The sequence below is a fragment of the Strigops habroptila genome, chromosome W, assembly GCF_004027225.2.
Source record: "Strigops habroptila isolate Jane chromosome W, bStrHab1.2.pri, whole genome shotgun sequence".
Classification (NCBI taxonomy): domain Eukaryota; kingdom Metazoa; phylum Chordata; class Aves; order Psittaciformes; family Psittacidae; genus Strigops; species Strigops habroptila.
In genome coordinates this window covers 19,278,421-19,291,111 of record NC_044301.2, presented here as the reverse complement: position 1 = coordinate 19,291,111, position 12,691 = coordinate 19,278,421, and the positions used below count along the sequence as shown (strand labels likewise).

The 12,691-nt window shown below is 45.8% G+C and overlaps 1 protein-coding gene across 2 annotated transcripts in view; it reads right to left on the bottom strand.

The window, feature by feature from the left end:
- The window catches only part of LOC115619077 (zinc finger protein 423-like), a 310,682-nt gene that overhangs the window by 198,741 nt on the left and 99,250 nt on the right, over nucleotides 1-12,691 (bottom strand). For both annotated transcript variants that reach the window (XM_030511106.1, XM_030511107.1), the window contains exon 2: nucleotides 3,609-3,809. In XM_030511106.1, coding sequence (XP_030366966.1) covers nucleotides 3,609-3,809 — 201 coding nt within the window. The remainder of the gene's footprint in view (nucleotides 1-3,608; nucleotides 3,810-12,691) is intronic.

The following is a 12,691-nucleotide window of genomic DNA, read 5'->3' as shown; positions in this document are numbered from 1 at the left end:
ATGAGAAAGCGGGATGGAAAACCTACCTCAGTTCTGGAAAATGGGTGCGTGAATTGAAAAGGAAAACAAAGGTCAAGGATGATCCTCCCAGGAAAGTTGCTGCTCCAGTCTCTGGTGAGCAGTTTCCCAGATGGAGTGGAAGAGCTGATTTTACTCCAGCTCCTGTGATAAGGAATTCTAATCCCTTTCTACAGGACCTAAGTGGAGAATCTTATGATCACTATTAGAGAGGCCCTACCTCCAGCCAGCTAGAGGAGAGGGACAATCGGGTTTACTGGACTGTGTGGATCAGATGGCCTGGCACATCAGTCCCACAGGAGTATAAGGCTCTAGTACACACCGGTGCACAGTGTACCCTGATGCCATCAAGGTATCAAGGGATGGAACCCATTTATATTTCTGGAGTGAGAGGAGGATCCCAAGAGTTGACTGTACTGGAGGCTGAAATCCGCCTAACTGGGAAGGAGTGGCAAAAGCACCCTTTTGTGACTGGTCCATGGACTAAGGAATGATATCTCTCCCTTTGTGTGTGTGAGTGTATATATATGTATATATGTATGTGTACATATATATGAGGCAAAAACAAAGGTATATTGAAAAATGTGGGATCTGAGCATGACATGAATGGTATGGAATAAGGGGTGGATACTTTCCTGGGTTCGGCAGTAGCAGTCATTTTTCTCCTTCTTAGTAGCTGGTGCAGTGCTGTCTTTTCGATTTTAGTCTGAGAACAGTGCTGATAACACCGACATTTTCAGTTGTTGCTAAGTAATGTTTACGCCGATCAAGGACATTTCAGTCTCATGCTCTGCCACTGAGGAGGGGCACGGGAAGCTGGGAGGGAGCAGAGACAGGACACCTGACCCAAACTGGCCAAAGGGGTATTCCATTCCACAGCACGTAATACCCAGTATATAAACTGGGGGGAGTCACCCGGAAGGCCCAGATTGCTGCTCGGGCCAGGCTGGGTATTGGTCATCAGGTGCTGAGCAATTGTATTCTCTCCTCTTGTTATTTCCCTTATCATTATTATTACTGGTGGTGGTAGTAGTGGTTTTGCATTGTGCCTTAGTTACTGGACTGTTCTTATCTCAACCCGTGGGATTTACATTCTTCAATTCTCCTCCCCATCCCTCCAGGAGTGGGGGGAGGAAGATGGGGGGGAGTGAGCGAGAGGCTGCGTGGTTCTGACTTGCCATCTGGGCTTAAACCATGGTTGATGAGAAACTGAACATGAGCCGGCAATGTGTGCGCTTGCAGCCCAGAAAGCCAACCGTATCCTGGGCTGCATCAAAAGAAGCATGACCAGAAGGTCAAAGGAGGTGATCCTGCCCCTCTACTCTTCTGTTGTGAGACCCTGCTTGGAGTACTCTGTGCAATTCTGGTGTCCTCAGCATAAGAAGGACATGGAGCTGTTGGAGCAAGTCCAGAGGAGGGCCACAAGGATGATAAGGGGGCTGGAGCACCTCCCGTATGAAGACCGGCTGAGAAAGTTGGGGCTGTTCAGCCTGGAGAAGAGAAGGCTGCGTGGAGACCTCATAGCAGCCTTCCATTATCTGAAGGGGGCCTACAAGGATGCTGGGGAGGGACTCTTCCTTAGGGACTGTAGTGGTAGGACAAGAGGTAATGGGTTCAAATTTAAACAGGGGAAGTTTAGGTTAGATATAAGGAAAATGTTCTTTACAATGAGGGTGGTGAGGCACTGGAATGGGTTGCCCAAGGAAGTTGTGAATGCTCCATCCCTGGCATTGTTCAAGGCCAGGTTGGACAGAGTCTTGGGTGACATGGTCTAGTGTGTGTTGTCCCTGCCCATGGCAGGGGGGGTTGGAACTAGATGATCTTAAGGTCCTTTCCAACCCAAACCATTCTATGATTCTGTATTTTTCTTTGTCTCACTAACAGAACATTACATTGAGGATAAAGAAAAGCTGAGGTGTGAAAACACTGACTGTATTGTTGCAAATAGAATCTCTAGGTAAAAACTTGCTCCTTTTCATAGTGCTGTAGGTCACTAGCCATAAGCTTACACTCCTCTACTGGAGTCCCCACCAGCAGCGGTTGCTCCCCTCCTGCAGTTGTGCCATTACGGCTGTTTGGGGCATCACATAGTGAACCAGCCCCAAGCAGACACATGGGCTAAAACCAGCTTTTCTTTCGGTGGGACTCGCCCCTAGCACCATGAGCGGCTGTACCAGCACAACTTAGGAGACAGGACAGTGATGGAGCAGTGGCCGCCCAGGGACAGCTACTGGAGACACGCCCTGTGGCTGCATGGCCACCCCCTGCCCTGGTGAGATCCTGCCTGTCCTGCTCCCCATGCGGGATGGCATCAGGAAGGATTTGTCTCTGCAACTGCTCCTTTGGAAAGGACCAATGTCCACACAGACTGCGCACTTCACCTTCCAGTTTGCAAAACAAGGATTTTTCTATTCAATGGCATTTTCTTGCTTACTACCCCATAGAGTACGAGTGCCAATGCCATGGTTGTCACCTGGCCAAGGAATTGCCCTGCAAGAAGTTTCCTTTCAATTCTACACATTTTCGAGTTTGCAACCTATGTAGGGTTTAAATGAAAGTGTAGAGCAAGGAGGCCTGGGGGCAGGCATAGGACTGCAATCCCTATCCACCTCCACACTGGGGAAAAGCCCAAACCTCCCTCTGTCCTTCCACCCAGCAAGCAGACAGGAGTGAGAGTGAGGGGTCCTCTCCTCTGCAGACTAGAGTGAGACAGGGAAGGATGCTCTCAAGGTGGGAGTTAGACTGAGCCAAAGCCTCTGCTTGACCCTTCCTCCCTTCCTGTACTCTGTTCCCTGTATTTTTACTTGGTTGAGCATCATTTTCCTTATGCCCAAAAAGAAGAGCAGAAAACATGGACTAATTACCAAACAAATTAAGTGGCCAGGGAAGAATATGCACTCAGGGGAAAGATGATGGGATATCGCTGCACCAGAGGAGAAACTAACCCTCCTGCCCTCCACCTGAAGACCTGCCCGTCAGCCGGAACAGTAACTGCCTAAAAATACTGTAGATGAGTGCAGAAGAAAAATTGATGGCAGAGTATTCAATTCCAGGAAGGTGAAGAATAAGAATCTCTGATTTAAATACATATGAACATATCCTGTGCTCCCCCTCCTAAGATTTTATTTAATCTTTGGTAAAATCTGCAAAGCTTTTTACTACCCCTGCAAATTGGCTTAGCATGCTCTGCAGAATACGTGCTGCTACCGCCGGCCATGGAAAGGCAGCCATGTAAAAGAAAGATATGTTGCAATTCTTCACACCGATGCTCTGAGCTTGGTCTTACTTTACAGAAAGTAAAATCAAGATCAGCGTAGGCTGATACTGTCCTCACTTCCATAAAATTCAAAAGGCAATGTAATAATAACCTAGAGAGAATGGTGTATTTTTAGGGTGGAATTATAAAACTCGCACTATGAATTTTAATCTCAAAAATCATCATGTTCTTTTATGGGATTCAAAGGCTTTTCTTCCTGGGAGTTTTGTACACTTCAGTCATTTAACTTTTTTAATCTTCCTACATTTGGAGAGAGAGGGAAAAATACCCTGACTGAAACTTTTAGCATTAAAAAACCCCCACAACATTTTACCTCCAGGACAGTTGTGTGCCCTGTGTTCAGTCAGGTCTGCCAGTGAATCGAAGTCCTGCTGACAGTTATCGCAGGTGTAAATTGACTCATCCTCCATGTCTTCATCTTCCTCATTTCTCTCTTCCTGGCTCATCACACTGTTCCTCTCTTCCAGGGCCTGGCTGTCCTTTGCTTTGCTCTCCAGCTCTCCTCCCAGGCCACCTGCCAACAGCAAGAACATCTTCTAAGTTTGAAAGGTCTGAAAAATAAGAGCTTTAAGAAGGATGTTGCACTTATTAAGATGATACATTTAATTACAGCAAATCTCACATTATTCCCAACACCTTTCATTATATTGATATGGGTTTTATATCATGTGGTGCAACAATTCTCAAATGTATTCTTTGCTGCTTAGTGCAAATCCTGCAAACACTCTCTCCTAATCTTCTCTGGTGGGTGTATAGCGGGAGCCTCTAACTCTCTGTCATATAAAGTTGTTAGTGTTTTATCACTTAACCAGATTCTCAAAGCTTTAAAAATTGACAAGATTAATTACAGCCCACAAAGAAAAGGCATGTGCTGAATTTTAACTCTCAATGCTCTCCTCTCCTCGCTACCTCCAAGCCCCAATATTAGTAACAAGAGAAAAAAAGCTGTAGCTGAAGACCCCCAAAGCACACGTATACCCCAGATGTGAGAGATCCCTGAACTAACGAGAGGCACTTTGCTGGGCAGATGAGCCTTGCATTGTGCCAGCCTAGCCAGGAGCCAACAGCATCACATCTGACCTTCAGGTCTCTTAGATATTCTTTATCTTCATCTGTGACTAGAGTGTGGGCTAGCACAAACATCTTTGCCAAAAAAACCCACAAGTTTTCATCCACATTAGTGTTCAGGCAGAATGAGCTCTCTGGCAGCTCCAGAACTACCCTGGTGCAGGGGCCGGACATGCTGGGGTCATGAGGTGGCAGCTCCACACATGGGGCAGCTTCCTCTCTGCTGGCAGTGGGGTGGGAGGCAGGGGCAGCCGGCCACAGCCAGTGCCCTCTGCATGCGCTCAGTGGTCTCTCATGAGGGGTGGGCTTGCAGCCACATCCTTGCAACTCCAGGACACCCCCTTGGCCATAGTGGATGCCTAGACATGCCTGAAGCCAGTCATGCACTGCAGCTCTCCAGAGAGGCAGCAGAGGTGAGAAAGCCCTTCTAAGTCCCTGCTGCCCTTTCAGCAGTGAAGGCATCCACTAGACATGCTGGCCATGCTGACCAGGCTTTGGTGACCAGCTCAAATGGAGGTGCCTGTGCCTCTTCCACACACGTCCCACCAACCTGGGCAACACAGCTGCAAGCACTACACCTGCACCATTTCACCTGCCCCACAAGCATTCACACACTGAATACACTCTGCTGGTAAGACAGGAACATTTGAGAAGTCATCCAGCAAAGTGAGATGGAACCACATGCTCTTCTGTGGAAGAGATCCTCCTGCACCATGTACTGGCTGATCCTGAGAGCCCGGGAGCTGACCACAGCCAGGCAAGAGGGAGATGACACCTTGTTGGTTCAGGATGCATTTGGGTTTTAAGCCATTAAGGAAACACCAGCAAACAGAGAGATTAACTATTTCTAAAATTAGATCAGCACCAAAAAGATTACGGACAACCAATTCTGAGAACATGAAACAAAGGTGAAAAATAAAATTTATTGAAGATGAAAATTGGTTACCACAAGCACTTCAATTCAGACACACACATTAGCACTCTGCTACCACTATCCAGCCAGAGCACATTTTATACCATCTTCTGTACTGTGCGTGATAACATAAATCAACTGGTGTAAAACAGTGTGTAGATTTCCATGGAGCACTTGTAACAAGATGTACCCTTTGGATTGCAATGGAAATATTAAAAATCAATGCCTGTTTGTGGTGTATCACAGCATCCCTCTTAGCAATTAACTGATCTGCACATTTTCAGGTTCGTTTACTGTTAAATTATACGCATATTTCTACTACAAAATTTCAATTAAGGGCTAGATATAACGTTCATCTTAACAAATCAGATATTCCACTTATACAGCAGCAATAAATTTAAGGATTTGGTTATAAAAAGTATCATTCATTAAGCACTCCATATTGTAAGTCATCATCTGCACTATGTATATTCAAGAAAATGCTGTTCGCCAAACCTCACGCTTTATAGACTTTTCCTTAAATAACAATGTATTGTAATGAAAACCCCACATGATTCTGGTTCTCTTTCCAATACTACTTCACCAAATAGGAAGTCATAGAATCATAGAATCATAGAATAGTAAGGGTTGGAAAGGACCTTGAGATCATCTAGTTCCAACCCCCCTGCCATGGGCAGGGACACCTCGCACTAAACCATGTCACCCAAGACTCCATGCAACCTGGCCTTGAACAATGCCAGGGATGGAGCATTCACAACTTCCTCGGGCAACCCATTCCAGTGCCTCACCACCCTCACAGTAAAGAACTTCTTCCTTAAATCTAATCTAAACTTCCCTTGTTTAAGTTTGAACCCATTATCCCTGGTTCTATCACAACAGCCCCTAATGAAGAGTCCCTCCCCAGCATCCTTGTAGGCCTCCTTCAGATAATGGAAGGCTGCTATGAGGTCTCCCCACAGCCTTCTCTTCTCCAGGCTGAACAGCCCCAACTCTCTCAGCCTGTCTTCATACAGGAGGTGCTCCAGCCCCCTTATCATCCTTGTGGCCCTCCTCTGGACTTGCTCCAACAGCTCCATGTCCTTCTTATGTTGAGGACACCAGAACTGTACACAGTACTCAGAGAGTCCCACGAGAGAAGAGTAGAGGGGCAGGATCACCTCCTTCGAACTGCTGGTCACGCTTCTTTTGATGCAGCCCAGGACATGGTTGGCTTTCTGAGCTGTGAGCGCAAACTGAAGCCGGCTCATGTTCAGTTTCTCATCAACCAACACCCCCAAGTCCTTCTCTGCAGGGCTGCTCTGCATGTCTTCTCTGCCCAACCTGTAGCTGTGCCTGGGATTGCCCCCACCCAGGTGTAGGACCTTGCACTTGGCTTGGTTGAACTTCATAAGGTTGGCATTGGCCCACCTCACAAGCTTCTCAAGGTCCCTCTGGATGGCATCCCTTCCCTCCAGTGTATCAACTGAACCCCACAGCTTGGTGTTGTCAGAAAACTTGCTGTTGAACAAGATCGGTCCCAACACCAACCCCTGAGGGACACCACTTGTTACCAGTTTCCAATTGGACATTGAGCCGTTGGCACAACTCTGTGTGCGGCCACCCATCCAATCATTTATCCACTGAGTGGTCCATCCATCAAATTGATGTCTCTCCAATTTAGAGACAAGGATGTCGTGCAGGACAGTGTCGAACGCTTTGCACAAGTCCAGGTAGATGATGTCAACTGCTCTGCCCCTGTCCATCAGTTCCGTAGCCCCATCATAGAAGGCCACCAAATTGGTCAGGCAGGATTTCCCCTTAGTGAAGCCATGTTGGCTGTCACCAACCACCTCGTTATTTTTCATGTGCCTTAGCATGCTTTCCAGGAGAATCTGCTCCAAGATTTTGCCAGGCACAGAGGCGAGACTGACTGGTCTGTAGTTCCCTGGGTCTTCCACCTTCCCCTTCTTGAAAATGGGGGTTATGTTACCCTTTTTCCAGTTGTCGGGAACTTCACCTGACTGACATGATTTTTCAAATATGATGGACAGTGGCTTAGCAACTTCATTTGCCAGTGCCTTCAGGACCCGTGGATGGATTTCATCAGGTCCCATGGACTTGTGCACATTCAGGTTCTTAAGATGGTCTCGTATCTGATCCTCTCCTACAGTGGGCCTAAGGTCTTCATTCTCACAGTCCCTACATCTGCCTTGGAAGACTTGTGTGGTGTGGTCAGAGCATTTGCCAGTGAAGACTGAGGCAAAGAAGTCATTGAGAACCTCAGCCTTCTCCAAATCCAGGGTAGCCAGTTCTCCCGATAGCTTCTGGAGAGAGCCCACGTTGTCCCTAGTCTGTCTTTCGTTTGCTACATACCTATAGAAGCCTTTCCTGTTATCTTTCACATCCCTTGCTGGATTTAATTCTAATTAGGCCTTAGCTTTCCTAACCTGGTCCCTAGCTTCCCAGACAATACCCCTGTATTCTTCCCAGGCTGGCTGTCCTCGCTTCCACCTTTTATAATCTTCTTTTTTCCCCTCTAAGTTTCCTCAGCAGCTCCTCATCCATCCATGGAGATAATTCATTTAAATTCATCATCCATGGAGGCAAATCATTTAAAGCTTAGCTAGCTTTGCTGTACTTCACACATAATTTAATGTACGTATTCAAATTATCACTTACATTTTGTCATATTTACTTGGCACACCTTTATACAGTGTCTCATCCCAGATTGCAATCACAAACATTTTAGCTCATTCCATTTTTTTAAAGACTGCGCACAACAGTGAATCTTGCATCAATTATTTATCAAGCACAACATTGCTTTAAAATGAGGGGGTTTTTTTCTGTTTTTATTGGGCTGAAGGAAGTGTATGTGTCTGCCATGCCTCAGTGTTGCTGTCCTTTGAATAACACGATCTTCAGATTCCTCTGCTGAACCACATGCTTGGTGCTTGCCTTGTAGAAACCAGACACCACTTAATAAAATCTGGAGTGTTTCTTAGTTTTTTGATCTTCTTCTCCACTTTTTTGACCACGAGCTGCCAGCAGGGTGCGGGCAGCCCTAGGGAGATGCTAGCTCCTTGCCCAGGGGAGTGAAACAGCCAGCAAGCACCAGGGTGGTGATGGGAATGGGTGGTCCATGCAGCAAGGAAAAGCTTCAAACACAGCCCAGCTGCTCCCGCGGTGAGCTCAGTTTCTCTGATGAGGACAGCAGGCTGCAAGCATTCCTCAGGAACTCATTTCTGAGGAGTTTTGCTGCAGCAGTTTTTCATAAATTTAACCTGTAATTTGCCTGCTGGCAAGAAGTGCAGGAGCACCCCACCCCAGTGCAGCCAGACAGAACAGGTGCCCTTGGGCAGAAGCACGCTGCTGAAAGGCTTTGGGTCACCACAGGAGGCCAAGGTGCTGCTGGCACCCGGAGCAGGGGTGACTTGGGGGCTGGGCCTGGCTCCAAGGGGACATATCCATGTGCTGCCAGCAAAGGGGCTTCTTGGTGGCCAGAGCCAACGGCACCTTCTGAAGTCTCCAAAGATCAGTGTCTACCTACATCAAGCACAGATGTGTATTTGCTGACAGAGCTAATTTTTAAGATGACCTTGGATTTTAGTGAACTTAATTCAATAGTAAGTAGTTTCTATCCAGATTGCTAAAAAAGAAAATAAAATAACAATAATCACAGCTACTGACCTGCAAGGAATCTGCAAAGGCAGCACAGCACCTTGGGCACACAGCTCCCAGCCACAACCAAAATGTTTGCACACAGCACAAGGGTACGGGCAAACACCAGCAGGAGGGAGCTCCTGGCACTGTGTTTTAGGATAAATGATGGCTAATTAATTGTAAAAAGGGGTAAAAATTGCCCCTGTATTCCACAAAACTGTTATTAGTAATTGTTAAATGAACCTGCCATGTCTAATATTGGCTTTAACAACTTTCTTTTATGAGTAAGGGAGGATACAATTTAGAGAAATCAGCCTTGAAAGTACACCTCACTCTACCCAAAATGTCAGGAAACTGAGTTGGGAGCTTTTTGCTTTTCTTTTCTTTTTTTTTCCCCCCTTTTTTTTTTTCCCCTGCAGCACAGTGGAAGGCCTGCAGGGCTTTTAGACAAGAAGAATATTTTACCCTATGACCTAAACAATCTGGCCAACAGTCAAGAATATGTTATTATAATTGCCATTATAGTTAATGTTGTTAATGACTCTTGGTTTTTCTCTAAAAGACAGCTTATGCTCTAGAAAGTTACTATTTCAAAGGGGGCGTAGCAAGAACTGGGAGTGTTCCTGCCTGATCTGGTGGTCCAAGGAATGTGGCAAACTTGGCAAAGCTGGAAAAATGAATTCCCAAAGGCCAGCTTAAAAGTTGCAGTCAGTAGAAATGCCTTCTGAGCTGTGTTCAAAACAGCTCTGTTACTGGAACAACGTGCTCCTAAAGCCAAATATTTGAAAACGGATGACGTACCATGTTCTACTTGGGCCTCACTGAAGTCAAGAGCAGATTTCCACTTGCTTCAGACAAGGGTATAAAGCACTGCCATCAGGCTGGGGTTGTGCTCGGAGCTGTGGTGGCAGAGCCTCAGCCCTGGACCACAGCGCCAGCCCTGCTACGACAGCAGCACCAACTGCTCTGGGGACTTCAATTAGCAATACAGGCCTGGAAACACAAGGAGGTCAGAGCCACACTGGAAGTGATGCTGATGCCTTCATACAATATCCGCTGAGCCACATGGAAATGGGTAACACCATGCAACACATGGAACAGAGAAATTAAAAAAGGAACAAACCACTTAGCTTATTTTTTCAGCTGTGGAATCTGGACAGTTTAAACTTTTTATCTTATCAGCACAACACAGGGCAGGCAAGCCTTTCTGTCTTTGTGCCAGTAAATTTTCTGGGGCTTTTCTTTAATGTTTTATTTTTAAGCCTAAGGAGTTTGTAAACCTGGGTTTTATTTTAAATCTAGGATTGTTCTTTGGAACATACTATTTAGTGCAGGGTCATATCTGGCTTTAAATACCTCCAGTTATAGGGCTTCTATCAAGAGCTGTTTCTTTACAGTAGGCATACACTGATTTAGTGCTCGGCAGCACTTCCTATCACAGCAGTTTTGCCAGCTGCAGTCTACAGAGTGCCCGAAGTTATGCTGTGCAAATCATTACATAAGCATGTACACACACATGCACACACACTGCCGAGGTCTGAGAGCCAGAAGGCAAAAGATAAAATGAAGAGTGGGAAGGAGTCATCTCTTCATTACTCTGCCTTGGTCCAAAGCAAAAATAATCAAAGGTCTCACAAAGGGCTACAATAATTCCTAGAAATTTTCCAGAGATACAGGACAAGTGGTAAAAGTAAATGGCACTGAAGAAGTGAAACCAAATTGCTGGAGGAATTACGAGTGCTGGAACCTCCTGGCACTCAGCAGAGCCCCAGTCACCCACCCAGGGGTGCAGCCTTCCTGCCCCACAGCCACAGGGCAGCCGCTCAGCTCCCCGACAAAACAAAAGGAAAGGAAATTTCATCTATAATTAGGAAGTGAGAATAAAAGAAACAAATGACTTAAAGGAAAAGTCTAATCTAAATGTTCCTTAGTAAATGTTTTGCTGTCCTGAGTATAGCTGTAACAGTTATTTTTCTCCTTCTTAGTAGCTGGTGCAGTGCTGTGCTTTCAGCTTTAGTCTGAGAACAATCCTGGTAACACAGCAATGTTTTAGTTGTTGCTAAGTATCGCTTACCCCAATCAAGGACTTTTCAGTCTCTCATGCTCTGCCAGGGAGGAGGGGCACAAGAAGTCAGGAGGAAGCAGAGACAGGACACCTGACCCAAACTAGCCAAAGGGGTATTCCATACCACAGCATGTCATGCCCAGTATAGAAACTGGAGGGAGTTACCCGGAAGGCCCAGATCGCTGCTCGGGTCGGGCTGGGTATCGGTTGGCAGGTGGTGAGCAATTGTATTATGCATTACTTGTGTTTATTGTTTTCTTTTCTTTTTCCCCTTTTAGTTTTATATTCTCTCTCCTTGTTATTTCCCTTGTCATTATTATTATTGGTGGTGGTGGTAGTAGTTTTGTATTATACCTGAGTTACTGGACTGTTCTTATTTCAACCCATGGGATTTACATTCTTTCGATTCTCCTCCCCATCCCTCTGGGAATGGGAGGGAAGGTAAGAAGGTGGGGAGCGAGCAAGCAGCTGCGTGGTTCTGAGTTACTGGCTGGGCTTAAAGCACGACAGCCACTAGTGTTTCAGTAATTAAAACACAAGGAAATATCAGCTGAAATCTCCCCACCGGATGAAAAAACTTGTCTTTGCTGGCTACTGCTACTCTGTGGCTATTCAACATTGCAAAAATTGTCTTTTTTAAACACTTGCATCTTGAACGCTAGTATATGTGTGCTACCTCTCAATGGGCCAGGGCCCTAATGTGAGCCACTGTAACCCCTGCAACCATATCCATGCAAAGCAGCTAAAAACCTTCTCTAGCCAAGTAAACCAGGTCAGAGAGCGTAGGTCACAGCCCAGCCTAGGACAGGTATCAAAGGCAGCTCATTCTGCACATCGAATCATTGCTATGTGCATCAGAAGCAAGCAGGTTTGGTGCTCAATCATGCAGTGCAGCATAGGTATTTCACACCCTGTCAAACCACATGGGGGAAAAGAAAAAAAATGTGCCTAGCTGAAAAACAAAGAGCCAGAGAGGGTAATGCATGAAACACCACAGTATATTCTTCATGTAACGTCAAATTGCACAGGATGACTACACAACAGCAGAGTGAGTGAAGCACGGGCTGTCATGCAATCACATCGACACTCAATTGCCATGCAATGCTCCTCACAGGCTGGAGAGATCTGTGCATCAGATCCTGACTTCCCTCAACAAGAGATAAAAACAATCATAATACAAAAAAAATTATTTGATACAGCATCTAGTTAGTGGTGGTGGCCTCCTAAGACTTACAACTTCATAAAATTGATCTCACTGCAGTAATGTAATGAAGAACAGTAGGATACGGCTACCCTTGAACCATGAAAACTGTATATTGTTACCTCCTTGTGCCCTCCTAGGGCTATGGCTGCTGCAGCCTCTCCAAGCTGTCATTTGACTTACAAGTGGCAGTGGTGGCTACAAGGGCTTCTTTTGGAAAGGCAAGGGAAGAAGGACAATTCTCACTGCTAGCTATCTCTCTGGATAATAACCAACAGATTATACCAATAATACAGTTTTGTGTGAAGTGTGCTAATAAAATACAGAAAAGTCAGAGACTTTAAGAAGCACACATTAGTGACATTTCCCAGTAGAGTCTTATTACACTCCAGTATGTATTAAATCATATTAATTTCTAAATTAAATTTCTTCTTTAACTTAGGAAAAAAAACCAAACCAGCTGTTTTGGTAGGGTACTGCACCTCCTTCTACATCTGCTTGTACGCATGC